General features: G+C 40.9%; 1 protein-coding gene across 5 annotated transcripts in view; it reads right to left on the reverse strand.

Annotated features, from left to right (window-relative positions):
- Nucleotides 1-15,856, reverse strand: part of LOC106746468 (dihydropyrimidinase) — a 39,911-nt gene that overhangs the window by 5,979 nt on the left and 18,076 nt on the right. The window contains exons 4-11 of one of the 5 annotated variants that reach the window (XM_014623082.1): nt 15,089-15,268; nt 14,312-14,425; nt 12,500-12,732; nt 9,428-9,652; nt 6,894-7,230; nt 5,473-5,628; nt 4,498-4,762; nt 3,313-3,388 (exon numbers count right to left, since the gene is read on the reverse strand). In XM_014623082.1, coding sequence (XP_014478568.1) covers nt 3,313-3,388; nt 4,498-4,762; nt 5,473-5,628; nt 6,894-7,230; nt 9,428-9,652; nt 12,500-12,732; nt 14,312-14,425; nt 15,089-15,268 — 1,586 coding nt within the window. Of the gene's footprint in view, nt 1-2,670; nt 3,389-4,497; nt 4,763-5,472; nt 5,629-6,893; nt 7,231-9,427; nt 9,661-12,499; nt 12,733-14,311; nt 14,426-15,088; nt 15,269-15,856 lie in introns of those variants that run through there. The other 4 variants (XM_014623080.1, XM_014623078.1, XM_014623083.1 and 1 more) reach the window with 4 other exon arrangements.

The following is a 15,856-nucleotide window of genomic DNA, read 5'->3' on the forward strand; positions in this document are numbered from 1 at the left end:
GGGATCAGACTGACGAGGAGAAACAAGAAGAGCGAGTGGTCGATACCTCGGTCTCGGGTGTATCAAAGAGGGTGAAAAACTTCGCGTGTTGAAATACACAGACTCTCGCAAGATCGGAATGTCGGGCAACGTTGATCGGGCGGAGACGATTGTTGAGAATGTGACGGTGGACGCGCATTGAGCGAACGAACAGCGAATGTCCCGGAATAAAATGATTATATGTAATTATATATGCGACTTATATGCGAATTTTGTCTCTATATGGCTACAAATGATTATAATTATACGATATTATATAAAAATATATATAATTATATATATTATAAGATATTATATAAAACATTACACATATAGAAATACCGTTGAATAAGGAAACAGAAAAAGTATCTTGATTCAACCAAGTCTTTACATCGTGGCAAGGTATAAACATAAGCATTTACTTTAGTTACATTTGTACAACAATATTTTTTAGATGTGGGACAAATATAATATAATTACGTATTATTATATGTGGGCACATAATATAAATTATATCGAGGCAAAATATACACGTGTACGGTCATTTTCCCTTAGAATGAATGCGTATATTCATGTATATAAACGCGAACTTTCTTTGATGAACCGCTTTATGAGCAAAAATCGGTCCGAAACGGTTCTGTTCGTTACGGCGTATATCTTCCAAATTGTGACAAGTTTGCGTTCGTTCACTCAGTGTACACCCAGATTTAAGGGAACAAGTTGGAACGCATGATTCCGCGAGCGTGTGTCCCCGGTGTCGAGAAGAGTTCTTACGTTAGTTAGTGAATGTGCACTCCTTAGAAAAAACGCGACTTCCTACGTGCATCGTGATGACTCCACGGTGCGAAGATGTATGTACGTACGCGAGAGCGAGCGTCGGCTCGTCGCTCTCTCGCACAAATGTCGATGTTTCGTATTAAAAAATTTGTGCGTCGTATTGCATTGTCGTGCGCTCGGATACGTCGCACTAAGCGGAGAGAATCGACTTTCAGCGTTGCTGCAAGCTTTGGTCGACCGGGCTCGCTTATATAGCTACGTGTTCCAGCAGGCTAAACGGAAACCCTCCATTCGCTCGTGATCGTCGATTATCAAAGTACAAATCATCGTTCCACTTGGAATCGCGTCGTCGACGTATTTGTGGTGCTTCTAGAATTCTACAAGCGCGAATACAAATTTTCCTTTCCTCCGATGAGATTTGTCACGATCGATTTAGAATGCAACATTCAATCGTGAAGAGTTTCGATTACTCTCTCTCTCTCTCTCTCTCTCTCTCTATCTGGGTGAAACCATTGTGCGGAAACACGCGCACAAAATGTAAGTCCTCCGCGATTGGAACTGGTCACGCGACAGTGGTCGTTTAAATTAACGTAAACTAAGGTCGTTATGTACACTTAAAGTCCCTAATCGATCGCTTGCCGAAATATTCTTGTCTCGACCGTAACACGTAACGTAACATTAAACACATTTGCGTTTCGTTGTAATAAAAATCAATCAATCGAGTATATGTAGGTAAGCGTTGAGGGAGGGGGAGTCGAGGTAATAAATAAATAAATACCACGAAGGGACGTGATGCACGCGTGCATACGTTCCCTCATGGCCACGGTGTCCGAAATGAATCTGACCACAAAACAGTGTTAATTAAACCGTGTTTGTAGTAAACTGTCATTTCCACATCGCGATGGAAGGTCCTCAGCCTTTGTTCAACAACGGAAATATCGTACGTCGTGGAAACGAAAAGTTCAAAGTGGAATTCCGGTGGCTCTCTTTGAGCCCCGTTTTTTGATCATACAAGAGTACACGTAATTATATGCGATATAGTGCAACTATTCCATATACATATATATCTGTGTAACGCATTACGTCATAAATAAACATAACTCTTTCACCGATGGCTCAATGCAAGTGTTGCAAACTTAAAAGCACTAAGTTTCTTCACTTTCTCTGTGAGCCGCAACTCTTTTATAACGCGAGTTCCCGTTATCATCGACAATAAACAAGCAACGTTCTTAATGATAATAATAATAATAATAATAATGACAATGATAAAAATTGTGACTAACATATCACAACACTGCTTCCATTCGTAGAATAAAATATCTCTACTTGGCGTAATCGTAAATTCTTTGTCTTCCGAATTGTATAGACGAATTGTAATGTAATAACGATAGACAACAAAAGGAAAAGAGTCGCATTTCTCTCATTCGCCGTTAAAGTTCGTATCATAGATAACAAATGCTTTCAAGCTCTTGACCTTGGAACTTTCAGAGTTTTTTGTAACGTAATAATAACCGACCGTGTGAGTTTCACCGATACACGACTATATTAACATGGCAACGTTAATCCGACTTGATAACAACCGTAGTTAGTGAGCTTTTGCATCCGATTGACATATTCTTTTAGACCTAAAGATATATTCCAATTAAATGCAAGAGTTATGAAACTAACCACGGTTCTTACTAAATCGAATTAACGTTGCTGTGTAAATGTAGTCTGCAATATAGGGATACGTAAGCGTAAAACGCAGTGAACACGTTAATAAAAATTGCATCGAACTGAATACTTCCGCATTCATGCTGCCGGATTCTATAAATATACATATATCCCCAAATTTATACGATATAACGCATAAATTATATATATACATATATATCTTTTCATATATAATATCCTGCCACAATTAAGTGCAACAATAAATAAATAAAGTCTCTCATAGTGCATATATATGTAACGGAAGTGATCTTCGAGTGATCTGCCAATATGTGAACGTCGTTAACAACTCTGAGAACACCGTTCTTGAATGCCGCGGTCGAGGAAACGGACCAAGGTCAATGATTCAAGCACACGCCAGTGATATAAAAGTGCAGCGATGAAGCGACAACGAAGCGAGAAAGTGGTACGATTATATGAATGTATGGAAACGTACAACCTACTGGCCGGGGGCTTCCACATCCTCCTTCGATGGAACAGACCTTGATCGATGGGAATACAGTGTGAAAACGACTGAACTTAGCATATGTAATATTTGGTGAGTAGCGAACCTGAAAGCGGGGGGCTCGTCGAAATGAGCGTGAAGCGTGCGGCATATGTGTAGGTGTGTGTGTGTACGTGGATGGATGTGTGATGGGGATGGTGACGGTGGATGATGAGAGGAGGAGGAGGAGGTGGTGACGAGGAGTGTGTGTGTGGAGAAGAGGGATGAAATTCCATTGATCTCTCTCGCATTAAGTGGCCTCTTTATACGCAAAGCAAATCCTGACTCGCTCTCGGCTTATTTCTTATTTTGTAATAAATTACCAAAAGCCTCCCGCACTGCGGCCGCCCGGTGGATTATTCACGCGAATGCAAGCCCGTCGTGCTTCCTCGACATCCTCTGCAAGAATAAACGCGCTTATGTTCCCTTCGCTGATTTGAAGCACCGGACGAGCAGGGTGAGCCCAATTTCGTTCATGCTCTCTGATGACTTATGATTATGACCTTTTTTCAAGTGTTAGTATGAACCATTGGGAGATATATCAAATGAATCTTGCGAAGTCTAGATGCGATATGCTCTAACTACCTTGATTGCCGCAGCAATCGTGTCTGGTTTCCTTGGAAATTTTATGGCATCAACGAGGTAATATTAAAAATCATCGGTCTTATAAGGAATTAGTATTCAGAAAAATTTTGATGTTTAATAACCTCCAATCTCCATAAATTTGTGTCAATCTTTGCCCTCCAGTTCCTCAAATAAGAGGCATCTTTGACTTCTTATTGACTGACCTAATTCCTTATTTGATTAAATGGCGGAATTGAGAATTGTCAAATAAAGAGACATCGTTTGATAAGTAAATGTTACTCTAAGATGGGAGATAAATAATTATAAAATAATACAGATTAATTTTATAAGAAAGTAAAAAAAACCTATTTTTATAAATAATATTATATATAATAAAATAAATCACATAGACACAGTGACAAACCAGAGAACATTCTTTTATCAAAAAGTCAGAGATGTCCCGTTCTTACTTGAGGGACCTCTACTTTGTTTATAGAAAATTTGCTATCCAGGGCTGAAAATTTTAGTGGGTTTTTAATATTATCTCGTTGGTGACTATAATCGATATTGTGATGATACAATGCCTTACATGCTCGTAATGCTGTCCCATTTCTTAGGCATATATGATATCGGAAATTTTGAAATTAGAAATATCATTTCTGAATATTGGTGCATCACGACTGCTGATTACTCTGTTAACCAGCAAAGATGCTCGAAACAGCAGTCATGATGCACGAATATTCAGAAATGGTGCACCTAATTCGTAATTTACGATATCGTTATATTTCTATCTAGGGGGGAATGGGACTTCATTAATGTATGACAATGTACATTTGATGCTGAACGTGCGCTCGCAATAAAGACCGAAATATTCAGAGAGATGTTATTGAGGGAGAAATCCCGCGCGTGAAAGGCGAAAGTAATTCATTTTTTTCAAGACTCACCGCTGATGGAGAAGGTGGAATCTTGCAGGTTCCGCTGCCCCTCCATCCTCGGGCCCTTCGTGGATGGCGTCACCACGGCGGAATCCGGCAAGGTCGGCATGCAAGAGATAGGCTGCAGTTTCGGCTTCGGACTCTCGTGAGTACCGTTTGTCTGGTTGGCCCGTGCTGCGGCCGCTCTCGCCGCTTCCTTAGCCTTCGCGATCGCGGCGTCCTCCTCGGCGTGTCGCTTCGCCTCCGCTTCCGTCCGGGCGACTCCGCGTGGTCTCTGCTCGCAGGTAACGAGATTAAAAAAATTGATATTTCATAATATTCCTATTCCTACAAATGATTCGTAATATGAATATATAAAAAGATAATTTTGGGTCCATCATGGACCCAGTTGGTGAATTTCTCTTCGTGTGCTGAATAATTTAAATACAATAACGCTTTAATCACGTTAAAGCTCTTAATTATTTACCGTAGCCATCTTGATTAAGTCATCTTGTTTGATGACATCAGAAGCGACGAATATATATCCAAAATTCTTGCGGAATTCGCTGAAGTAAAAGGATATGTCCATAAATTGATATTTGTGATCGATTGAGCGCATTTATAAAATGTTCCGGAAACTTTCTTTTTACTTTAACAATCAACTATAAAATTAACGTAACAAAATCATGAGAAAAATAGGCTAAAATAGAAGATTATATGTAATGTTAATTTCTCGGTTATTTACTGATTACTAGAGCAATAAAAGAAAAGTTCACGAAATATTTCACAAATATGTTCAAATCAATTAAAGTTGTCATTTTATGGACATATTATTTTAATCTTTATTTCAACATTACAAAAATTTCGGGTATGCGTTTTTTCGCTTCTGAGGTCATTAAACAAGACGATTGCAGCGACTAGGAATTTTAACGACACTCTTTAGAGATACAACGCATCCACAATAGGTCAAGCTAACTGATCCGACATCTGTTCCAGAAGCCGTACCTTCTCCTTCTCGTTGATCATGTCGTACACGAAAGTGCCGAACGGCTCCGTATTCACGTATCGCCCGAACCCATGGACAGCTTTGAGCTCGCACTCGTCCACGCATACACGCCCATTGACGATCACGTACTCAGGTACCCCAGTCACTTCCATACCCTGTGTCAGCAATATAGTAAGTTTTGCAAATAATGATGTAATTTAGCAATGATAAGAGAATAATAGCTACGTTCAACAGAGAAAGAAGTTCGGCGAGCGCTTAGTGATTATTGTCTGCGACTGAAGTATTGTCTTGTATTCTCGACAAATCCAGAATGTTCCAATCAAGAGCAACAATTATTAACTCCTTGACTGGCAGAAACGCAATACTGCGTTTTGATATTTCTGATAGTTTAATATTTCTAAAACTTGGTGTTCAAAAGTTTTTGGAGTCTCTCTACTCAGTGGTAAATTTCAAAATTTTAAATGGCGGATGTAATATGGTCAACCTATAGTTGAAAAAATGTAAGTTTTACAAAAATGTTGAAATGTATTTTGGGACTTTTGAGGTCCCACTTTTCAATCGTGAATTTTGAAATTAAAAATTCGAAAGAACGAGTCCTAAAATCAATATAGATAACCAAAATGAAGTGTTATCCACATATTATATAACTTATCGTTATAAATTATATTTATTCGTTATTTCGGTATCCTTTAAATTAGCAGTTTTGATTGTTAATTTGTCATTGTCAAAAATACGTTAGATATATAGGGGGAATTTAAAGATGTCTAGTTTTATTTTAGTAAAATAAAATTATGACTATAATCGCCACGTTAGGCCCACCATTTTGAATTTGAAAAATTTTGACTTCATATTTGTAAACAGGTAGTTTCGAAAACCTCTGGACATCAAATTTTAGTGACACAGCTTAACTTTTAAAAATCGGAAATTCGATTTGCTAGTCAAGGAGTTAAGCGCTCATTAAGCTATTTTCTCTACTGGGTAACGATCACGTAATTTCTTCCCCAGAAAGAAAACGTGAAAAGTGAAGTGTTTCTAAATTAAAAGAAATTACATTTTTCACGAGTTCTCACTAGAGGAGAAGATTCATGGAAGTTGGTCATGAATCTCCTCTAGCATGAATTCGTGAAGAGTATAAGTTTTCTAATTTGAAAACATTCCACCTTTCACGTTTTCACCCTAGGAAGAATTACATGTTCGATATCCTGATTGCAGGCAACGTGACAATGATGTATCACGGATGTAACGTGCGTTACAATCCGATAACCTGTGCGTTTTTACGCTACGCGAGAGACATCGAGAATAAAAACGCAAGCTGCCGATTGGTGACACGAGCATGCGTCGCTTAAGACACGATATATCATCTCCGTTGCAGGAGTGATCGCTGTCCGACGACGGGAGCGGACGACTCAATCAAACTCGCCTCGAAGATGTTGAAGTCAACGGCCTGCACATGGGTCTCGGCGGAAATGGTGCGCTTCCTGTTGGGATCCCAAACGACAATGTCGGCGTCCGAGCCGACGGCTATGACGCCCTTTCTGGGGTACAGGTTGAAGATCCTGGCGGCGTTCGCGCTGGTGACCGCGACGAATCGCTGCGGATCCATTATGCCGGCATGCACGCCCTTTTCCCAGAGGACCGACATCCTATCCTCGACGCCGTTCACGCCGTTGGGGATCTTCGTGAAGTCGTCCTTGCCGAGAGCCTTCTGCTCGGCGCTGAAGGTGCAGTTGTCGCTGCCGATCACTTGGAGATTATCTCTGAAATGCGGTCGCATTAGTGAAGGTCCGGAAGAGGTCAGGGAAGAGAACGACGAGGAAACGAAGAGCTAAGTAGTCACCTTGACGTCTTGAGCAGGCTGAGACCCGATTTTCATCTTCTGGTTAACTTGCGGTTTAGACTCAAACTGATGATAGTGCAAAAACTGTGTTTTTTTATTCATGATTAATTATTAAATTGATGGTTTTGTAGGCAACTTTTAACACTTTGCAGCCCGCGGCCCACCCGAAGACGCTTGACTAATATGTTCGAACTTCTCGAAGGCATAATACGAAAGTAGCCACGCTTATTTGATTTTCTTCTTATACAAATGTTGATATCTGTTAAACTATTGAACCTAGCGCATTCAAAAAAACTTTTATCGTGAAGTTCATTTTTTTCTCTATTATTAAACACTATAAAAGTTAACTTTTCTGTGAGAGTTTTACTTTCTGAAACTATCAAAATCATGGTCTATTTTGAGTTGGAAAAAAGTCAAACATAGATATAATCGATTTTTTAAGCGCATACATTATATCAATAGGATTAATAAAAGAATAGAAAACATATTTCTCTTCTCGTTTACATGTGTTTGCAAGCATTCTTTTTTCTCCGTGGATATCACTTAATATTCTTAATATTCGTCTGATGACGAAATATGACGAATATTCTGACAAGATTCGTCTCACGACACGTCGACGAAATATCGGTAATATATCATCTATGCCCATATAATATGAAACAAAATAATATAAAATACGGCATAATACGAAACCAACCAGTAGATAAATAAACAAATACAATTAGAGAACACGTGTACGATTGATAAATAATAAACCAATGACTGATTGTAAGAGACGTATTTACCTTCTACATTTTGAATTTCTTTGTCTAAAGAAAAATCTGTGTTAGATAACATTTATTGCTTTTCCTCAGCTCACAAAAGCGTTTACACTGCTAAGATCTGTCGGTCGACTAGAATCGAAAGACTAGCTCCAAAAGAACAATCCTAACATTTGGAGCGATCGTCACTTGTTTTGACATAGCTACGAATCACTATTCATCTGTTTTGCATGTTGCCAATTGCTTGAAACCGCATATGTTTCGATTTATCGATAAAACCAATGTTGTCGAATCGCGACGGCACAGTGCCGTCGACGGACCGCAAAGTGTTAAAGTTGGATCATTAACTATGAATAGAAAAACATAATTTTCACATTATTATTCATTTAAATTTAAGCCACAAGTTAATTAGAAAATGAAAGATTTAGCCTAAAGGTGTCTTTCACCAAGTCCGGTTAAATTCAACCGAAAGTCGACTCAACAGAATTGACCAGTCGCATTGACCAATTAGCTAAACTGATTAATTAGGGTGAAAGTCACCCTAAGGATGGTCGCACGAGTGCGTGAAGTAATCTCAAGCGGCGTGTCACGCGAGAACGAACGATCGAGAGAGAGCTAGGAAACGGCTGTTGAACGCGGCCGGTACTTTTTTTCTCCCGTTTAATTAACATTAACACACCGTGGTCGCATCGGACACACGCCGACTTCCCACGCCTCAACTTTTAATAAGCACCGGAACGAATTATACGCTCATGTCGTTCTCGTCAGTTTGTTATTGTAATTTATCGCTGAGACGAACGTTCGCGCGCAGGAAGGCAACACATAACGCGGCTATCGAATCGCGGAGGAAGAGTCGGGGAGTCCACGCGATAAAGATTGCTTTCCAGCAAAAGACACAAGTCGACACAGGCCTAGTTATATCAACTATTATGGTTTTCTTTATCAAATGCAACGTAAGGACAAATGATACAGCTACACTGAAAACAAAATTGCTACGTTCGAGTCAATATTTGCTAAGGAGCATTGGAATAGTTTATTTGGATTAAATAAATATTACTTGAATGTAGCATGTTTTTTACTTTCAGTGCGCTACATACAATATTTATTTAATTAAAATAAAATAAATTACTGCAATACTTCTTAGCAAATATTTACTTGAACGTAGCAATTTTTCTTTCAGTATAAACTGTATTGACTTATGTTTCTTGCTGGAAAGCGAGTGGTAGTATGATTTCGAAAGGACGATGCCCACGTAAGCCGGACGTGTACTTCTCAGTTCGGATCTTCTGACTGACTCGGAGCCCGATTTCGTAATTTCGTTTTATGCAGACTACGGTGGGATTTTCGTCTACTTACTGGGCCAGACCCTCAGTTAAATACGCAGGTGTCGTTGGGTCAGGTCGCAACGGCGGGTTAGTAACAAAACGCCTTGCTCTCTCCACGTCTTTGCCGTATTGCTCGCTACCGTCAATACCGACGGCACTCGCCAGAGTTTCCCCGAAAACGACGGCACCCTCCGACCTCTTCGCCGACACGACATCGGAGGCCACCTTGCTCGTGATCGCCGTTATGTACAGCGGACTATTCACCTAAACGCGATATTTTTATCCTCTCACTGAAATAACCGCTATATTTTCTCTCTTGTTTTTTTTTATCATTATGTATACAGGAGATGTAAAGCTAAATATAGTCACGGCTGAAAAAAAGCTTATTTTAGAAGTCGACTGAAAGTTTCGAGAGGCCAATTGTATTAATTATATAATAATGATATAATTTAAATATATTACAAATATATATATATATATAATTTTGTATACAGGTGAGGCAATAATTATTACCACCTTGAATATCTTCGAAACTATGAGAGTAAGAGAAATTGCATAGTATAGAAGCGGTCGTTCGTCTCATGGTGATAGGCTTTTTTTTCTACTTGGAATAGTTTCAAAGATCTGAAAATCTGAAATTTTCATTTTTTAAATGGAATCACCGTTTTCAACATTTTATGTGTCTTAACACTTTTGTGTACAATCATGAGAGAAATTGATTACTGATATTAATCATTGCACATTGGTGCATTGATATATTTATAAAATACAACGAATTGTTTTTAGATTTCTCTGCTTACAGCGATCGGTTTCACCCGTCACTCTACGTACAAAAATGTTAAAGCGATGTCATCGAAAAGTGAATACTTGATGAGATATTTCATACCTTGTGTTGAAAAGTATCCGGATAAAAGGTAAAATATCTATTCACTTTTCGATGGTCTCATCCTGGTACTTTTATACGCGAGATGAACACAGGAATCGATCTGTGCTAAAAAAAAAAAGAACTGTATGATTATAAAAAAATATTGCCTTACCCTGTATATCAGAACACCGTTAAGGACCGTGAAGCTTTTTACCAGTCGCGCTCGTCTCACAACTAAGTAACGTTTTACGGATATATCTATTTAAAGCGTATCACGTTGATACAAACGTTATAACGACGAGGATGATCATGCGAGGAGATCATGCGAGGAGATCGTGCTAATCACGTAACAGCTACACCTGGCAAAACTAAGAGAGCAAGGAGATAATCAAGACATGCTAACAATAGTAACGAAATAGTTGAGAACATGCATACGAGGAGCGGGACTTCGACGGGGCGGCTAAATATAAATCTCAGCGCGCAATAACGGATAACGGATTGCGCGCTCTATGCGCATACGTCACGCAAGTTACGCCCGGCTAACGTGGAAACTTAAATTACTATTGGCGCAATTGTGCAACCTATTTCCGCTAATCAGCTGTGTAGAAAGTGAAGGGGGCGACGGGGGAAGAAAGGGGAATCGAAACGACACAGAATTCGGTACAATCGATACCTCGCGCCGGTGGGTGCACGCGACGCGTTTCGTAGAACGTCATTCGATCTTGGTGTAATTGGCAGAATTCAGCGGTAAAATATCGTAAAGGTTTCACCATCTGAGATTTTCCAACTGTCACTCCACCGCCTCTCCCTCGGCGAGAATCTAAGAAGCTTTCTGCAATAACCGATAAGATTTAAGCAGTAGGGAAATTGGTCAATAACCGTCGTTTATTACAGGAATAATCAACTGTGGTTGACCAATTTCCGTACTGCTCAAGTCTTATTGCCTATTGTAAAAAGCCTCTAACGTTTTCCCCACCGGTGTTATTTAAGCACAGACCGGTCGATGCGTTACTCCTTTTAAGTGGAAAGCCGGGCCTGCCGGTATGTGCCTGTCGCATCGATTTCGAACGAAAGTACCCTCCGACGATGTTCTCGGGCAAGTCTCCACACTTGGCGAGAAGGGTTCTGGAATGTTTACGCGTTACCGGACCCGCGTTTAAACAGCCGCAACTAGAGATTACTTCGCCTCGATGCTTCGAACATGCTACTTGGCTTGAAGTTATCGTACACGAAAAAGAAAACAACTCCATCGGTGTGACTGAATCTACCGCTGCTTGGGGACCAGACAAAAACTCGGTCGTAGGAACAGAAAAATTCCTGCAGGAGGCTTCAACTCGGTCAATTGCCTTCAGTTGGCTCAACCGAATTTTGGTGCAGCTAAATGTTCACGCGAATGTTCTTGGTCACGATAAGGCTGAATTTATATTGAAAAATTCATTTAATTGACTCCAACAAAATTTGGTTAGGATGCACACAAACAAATCTTTTGGTTGGAGAACCAAAATTTAGTTCTTTGAACCAAAGGTTTAATTCTGTGAAATCAAACTTTTTGTCGTTTTCGTTTCAGAGATTTGCAAAAAGCGTTTTCAGATGTTGTAATTTTTAAGATTTAAATGTTATTACGATTTTTGACAACGCGTACTGAGAAAAGAATTTGGTAATAAATACTACAATTTGATGAATATTTGCCGACCAAATACTTGATTACTGCAATCAAATAATTTAATTGCGTATATTAAACATACAATATACGGAACTGTAGCACAGTATATGGAACTAAATTATCTGGCCGTAGTAATCAAATATTTGGTCGGCAAATATTCACCAAATTCTAATATTTGTTACCAAATCTTTTTGTCAGTGCAAGAAGCGTTTTTTTTCTTCTTCAGAAATTACGTTACATTTTATTGCTCAAAGTAAAAAAATTAAAGGTTTATTATCAGATTCAGCCTAACAGAGACATCAATTCTAATCACCGAGTTTTCATCTGGCCTCTATTCAGTTATAAGAATCGAAATTTCTTTTCCGTGCAGGAAAAGTAACATTCACGAAGTCGCGGCTCTATGAATGCGTGTCGAGATAATTCTCTCGTGTGTCACGCGTCCCTCGAATAATCCACGCGATGACTTTCTGCTTCCTTTCTCTCTGCGTACAAATAGCTTCTCAAATTTAATGCGACTACGGCCCACTCTGATGTCAAAGTCGGCCAGAATTATCTCAGCGTTGGCAGCGACTCACTTGGTCAACATGTCCAAGAGCGCTCGCGGTGTGTCCGGATCCGATCTGAGCGGTGGGCTTAAAAGGTGGCCGGCGGCGTGTCTCCAGCACTTGTGCCAGCTGTGGGTGCCATCCGTGCCGATCGCGGCCGCCAAGGTCTCGCCGAAGACGCAAATGCCGCGTTTACGCGCGGCCTCCACCTCCGCGGCGGCGCTACGGCTCATCACATGCACTACGTACAGCGGGCAGTTGATCTAAGCATGCGGAATTTCGAACTAATACAGCGGCGGATATACAATGAATGACGTTATATGAGGACGCGAGTCAAGAGATAACAATGTAACACAATGAAAGCAACAATAATAACTAAGGATATCTGTGTATATTGAAACGAACACTTTAAAGCTGCAACTTCAAAGGAGGGCTCCTCGTCGGATCGGTCGCAAAATTCCCTTCGATCTTCAATAAATAACTAGTGACTTTCGGAAACTTCGATTCGATTTTCATTAAATACTGTTATATCTGTGTAATATAACGATAACGGCTGATAATAACAATATAGACCGCAATCTGCAAGGTGTTCCAAGATTCCTGCATGCGGAGTGTGCAGGGAGATTCTTGATACCGAAAGAAGTAATTTTTTCTTAGCGAAAATATCGAGAAAAATCATTATTTATAGTGACTTTTCAATTTTCAATATAACATTTTTGAAGCTGAGCCTTAGATTAAAATTCTGTTCAAGTTTATTTGAAATTGTTCGAAGAAAATAAGTTTGCTACCTAGCTTAGTTCGCGAAAAACCTCATTTTTTCAATCGCTTTCCGGGGCAAAATTATTATTATTCGAACGTAATTTTGATGAAGAAGAAAGTTACTTCTCCTGGTATAAAAAAAAACCTTCGTGCACACTCCGCATGCAGGAATTTTGCGACACGCTGTATATCTTTGCAATAGATATCTGATGAAATATATTCAATGATCGATACATTCGATGAAAAAAAAAAAATCAGTCTTAAATCAATAATAGATATATTTATATATAAGCAAGAATATTATAATCTTCTTAGATTCGATTTAATTCTTAGTCTCGATTTAATTAAACTTCTATTGACGCATTCAATTCAAGACTAAAAATCTTGTAAGAACGTTATAATAATCTTGCTTGTGAGAATATCTATCATTGATTTAAGACTATTCTTTTCTGTGCAGGCAACAATAATAACTGAGGACGTCCACAATACACATTACAATGAAAGATCGCAAGCACAACGACGGTCGATGAGCGATTCAAGTCTCATCGAGTGCAATTAATTCAACTGAAAATTCAAGCCAAACTTTCCGGCTGATTCGATAATTTGGAGGGAGAAAAACGGTAAAACGCGAAGTTTTGAAAAGGAGAAAAAAATTCTGAAAAAATCCACGATGATGGAAGTGTCATTAGGCGCCGTCGGTCCATATTCGGTCGCTCCGCGACACAGATATCCCTCGACCCGGACAGGAGTGCGAAACGAGGCAAGATTTTCGGACGTATCTTGGGCACATGCCACGAAAAGCAGCGCTCGCCGTTGTCCCGAATTCTACATTTCTACGCTAGAAATTTACGATCATTCGTGAACTGAATACCGTGCCGCGGAGTAGCGTGCCAAGTGCATCCGTACCACGGCGAACTTCGGAAACGAATAGATAGCAAAGGGCTCGTTGAGAGCGCGTGTCGGATGGGGCAACGTACACACAGAGGCACACAGTAGTATAAACGAAGCCAGTACACGAAACCGCCTGTGAAATGTATCGTCTTCTACCAACGCCATGCGGTACCAAGTCACTCGCGCGCTCACCTGATTCGCTATGACGCACGCTCTATTCACAGCCTCCGCCTCGACTTCTTCGGGCCGTGACATCTCGTGACCCTCCGGGCCGGTTACACCCGCGTCCAGCAGTTTCTGCGCATTCTGGAACAAGTTCACCGTGACAGGAGAGAGAGAGAGAACGAGCGAGAGATCACTTTGCAGAAAATGACTGCAGAAAATGACGGTTAATTGGTTGCTTCTTTCCGCAAGTACTCATGTAAAGCGGATGATAGCATCGATTGTTTTTGACATTTCGTTTCCAAGTAATCGAAATCAATAAAAAAAAATTTATCATAATTGTCTAGATTCTGTATTCAAGGAACTCTATCAGAACCTCGTTCCAACGCACATTGTAACGTCCGGGAAAGGTCTCCGCCCGATTCTTCGCGTATGAATTTCGTAATTAGCTACAAACGCTCTTAATCACAGGCACCGTCCGAACAATGCCCGAGACAATGATCTCGCAGGACTTGTTCCTACGGTAACGGCGTGAATCGCGCGCGAAACAGTGCTCCGAGAGCAATTAGAGAGAGCAGCTCTACCTCGACGAATCCTCTCTTCTATTCTATTTACAGCCAATCGAGCCACTTTAGCTTATCGATCTTATCGCGGGACAGGGCGATCTCGTGAACGGGATCTCGCGTTTGCGAGAGCGGCCTTCCACAACGAGCGAGAGGATCCTCAAACGGAAGTGTCGTAAAGTGTGAAATTGGAATAACGTGCGCGCCGGCGCACGGTTATCGTTGCCTGACGTGTCTACTCTACCTCGGCGATGATGTCGCCGTTCTCCGCGTGCACCATGGCGACGGCGCCCAGCTCCTTGCACGCCTTGAAGGACTCGATCAGCTCCGGGTCCCTGAGCATGAGCATGTCGCGGTACGCCATGAACATCTTGAAGCTACCGACGCCGCAGGTCTTGGTCAACGTCGCCATGTCCTCCTTCACCTGCAACAGACGACGACGGTGAGAGACAATGAATAATGAATGTCCGGTGAACGTAGCGGCGGCTTCCTCTGGAAGAAGGGCAAATAAGGAGTCGCTGTTGCCCTCGGGCAGCGGCACGTGCGGTTTCCTCATCGCTTGGTATTCCACCTGCGTGCGGGCCGGTGGGCAGTTTTACGAGCCGGCCACGCGGGATCCGCCAATTTGCAGAGCGAGCGAGCGAGCGAGCGTCGTTGGTTTACCTGCGTTGCGACAGGCCGCGGAACGCTGAGTTTGTGGAAAATCCAGTATGGATATCCAGGAAAAATGGGTTGAGCGAACGAACGAGTGAACGACGTTAATAAGAGTTAGAGTACTTCAAGTAAGAGGAGACATCTCCGACCTTTTGATCAGAAACGATGCTTGGTTCGCCACTAGAATGTCTCTATCTATGAAGGGTATCTACAATTAGTTTGGAGAACTAAGCTAATTAGCAAGAAGTCGAAGGTGTCCAGACTCTTACTTGAGGGACTCTAATAAGAGCTAAGTCAGCTAATCCGACACTAACGAACCGAGTTGAATGAATTCTCTTTCCTAGGGGCAGGGGGAGGG

Source organism: Dinoponera quadriceps, unplaced genomic scaffold (genome assembly GCF_001313825.1).
Source record: "Dinoponera quadriceps isolate SergipeBrazil2010 unplaced genomic scaffold, ASM131382v1 scaffold1850, whole genome shotgun sequence".
NCBI lineage: Eukaryota > Metazoa > Arthropoda > Insecta > Hymenoptera > Formicidae > Dinoponera > Dinoponera quadriceps.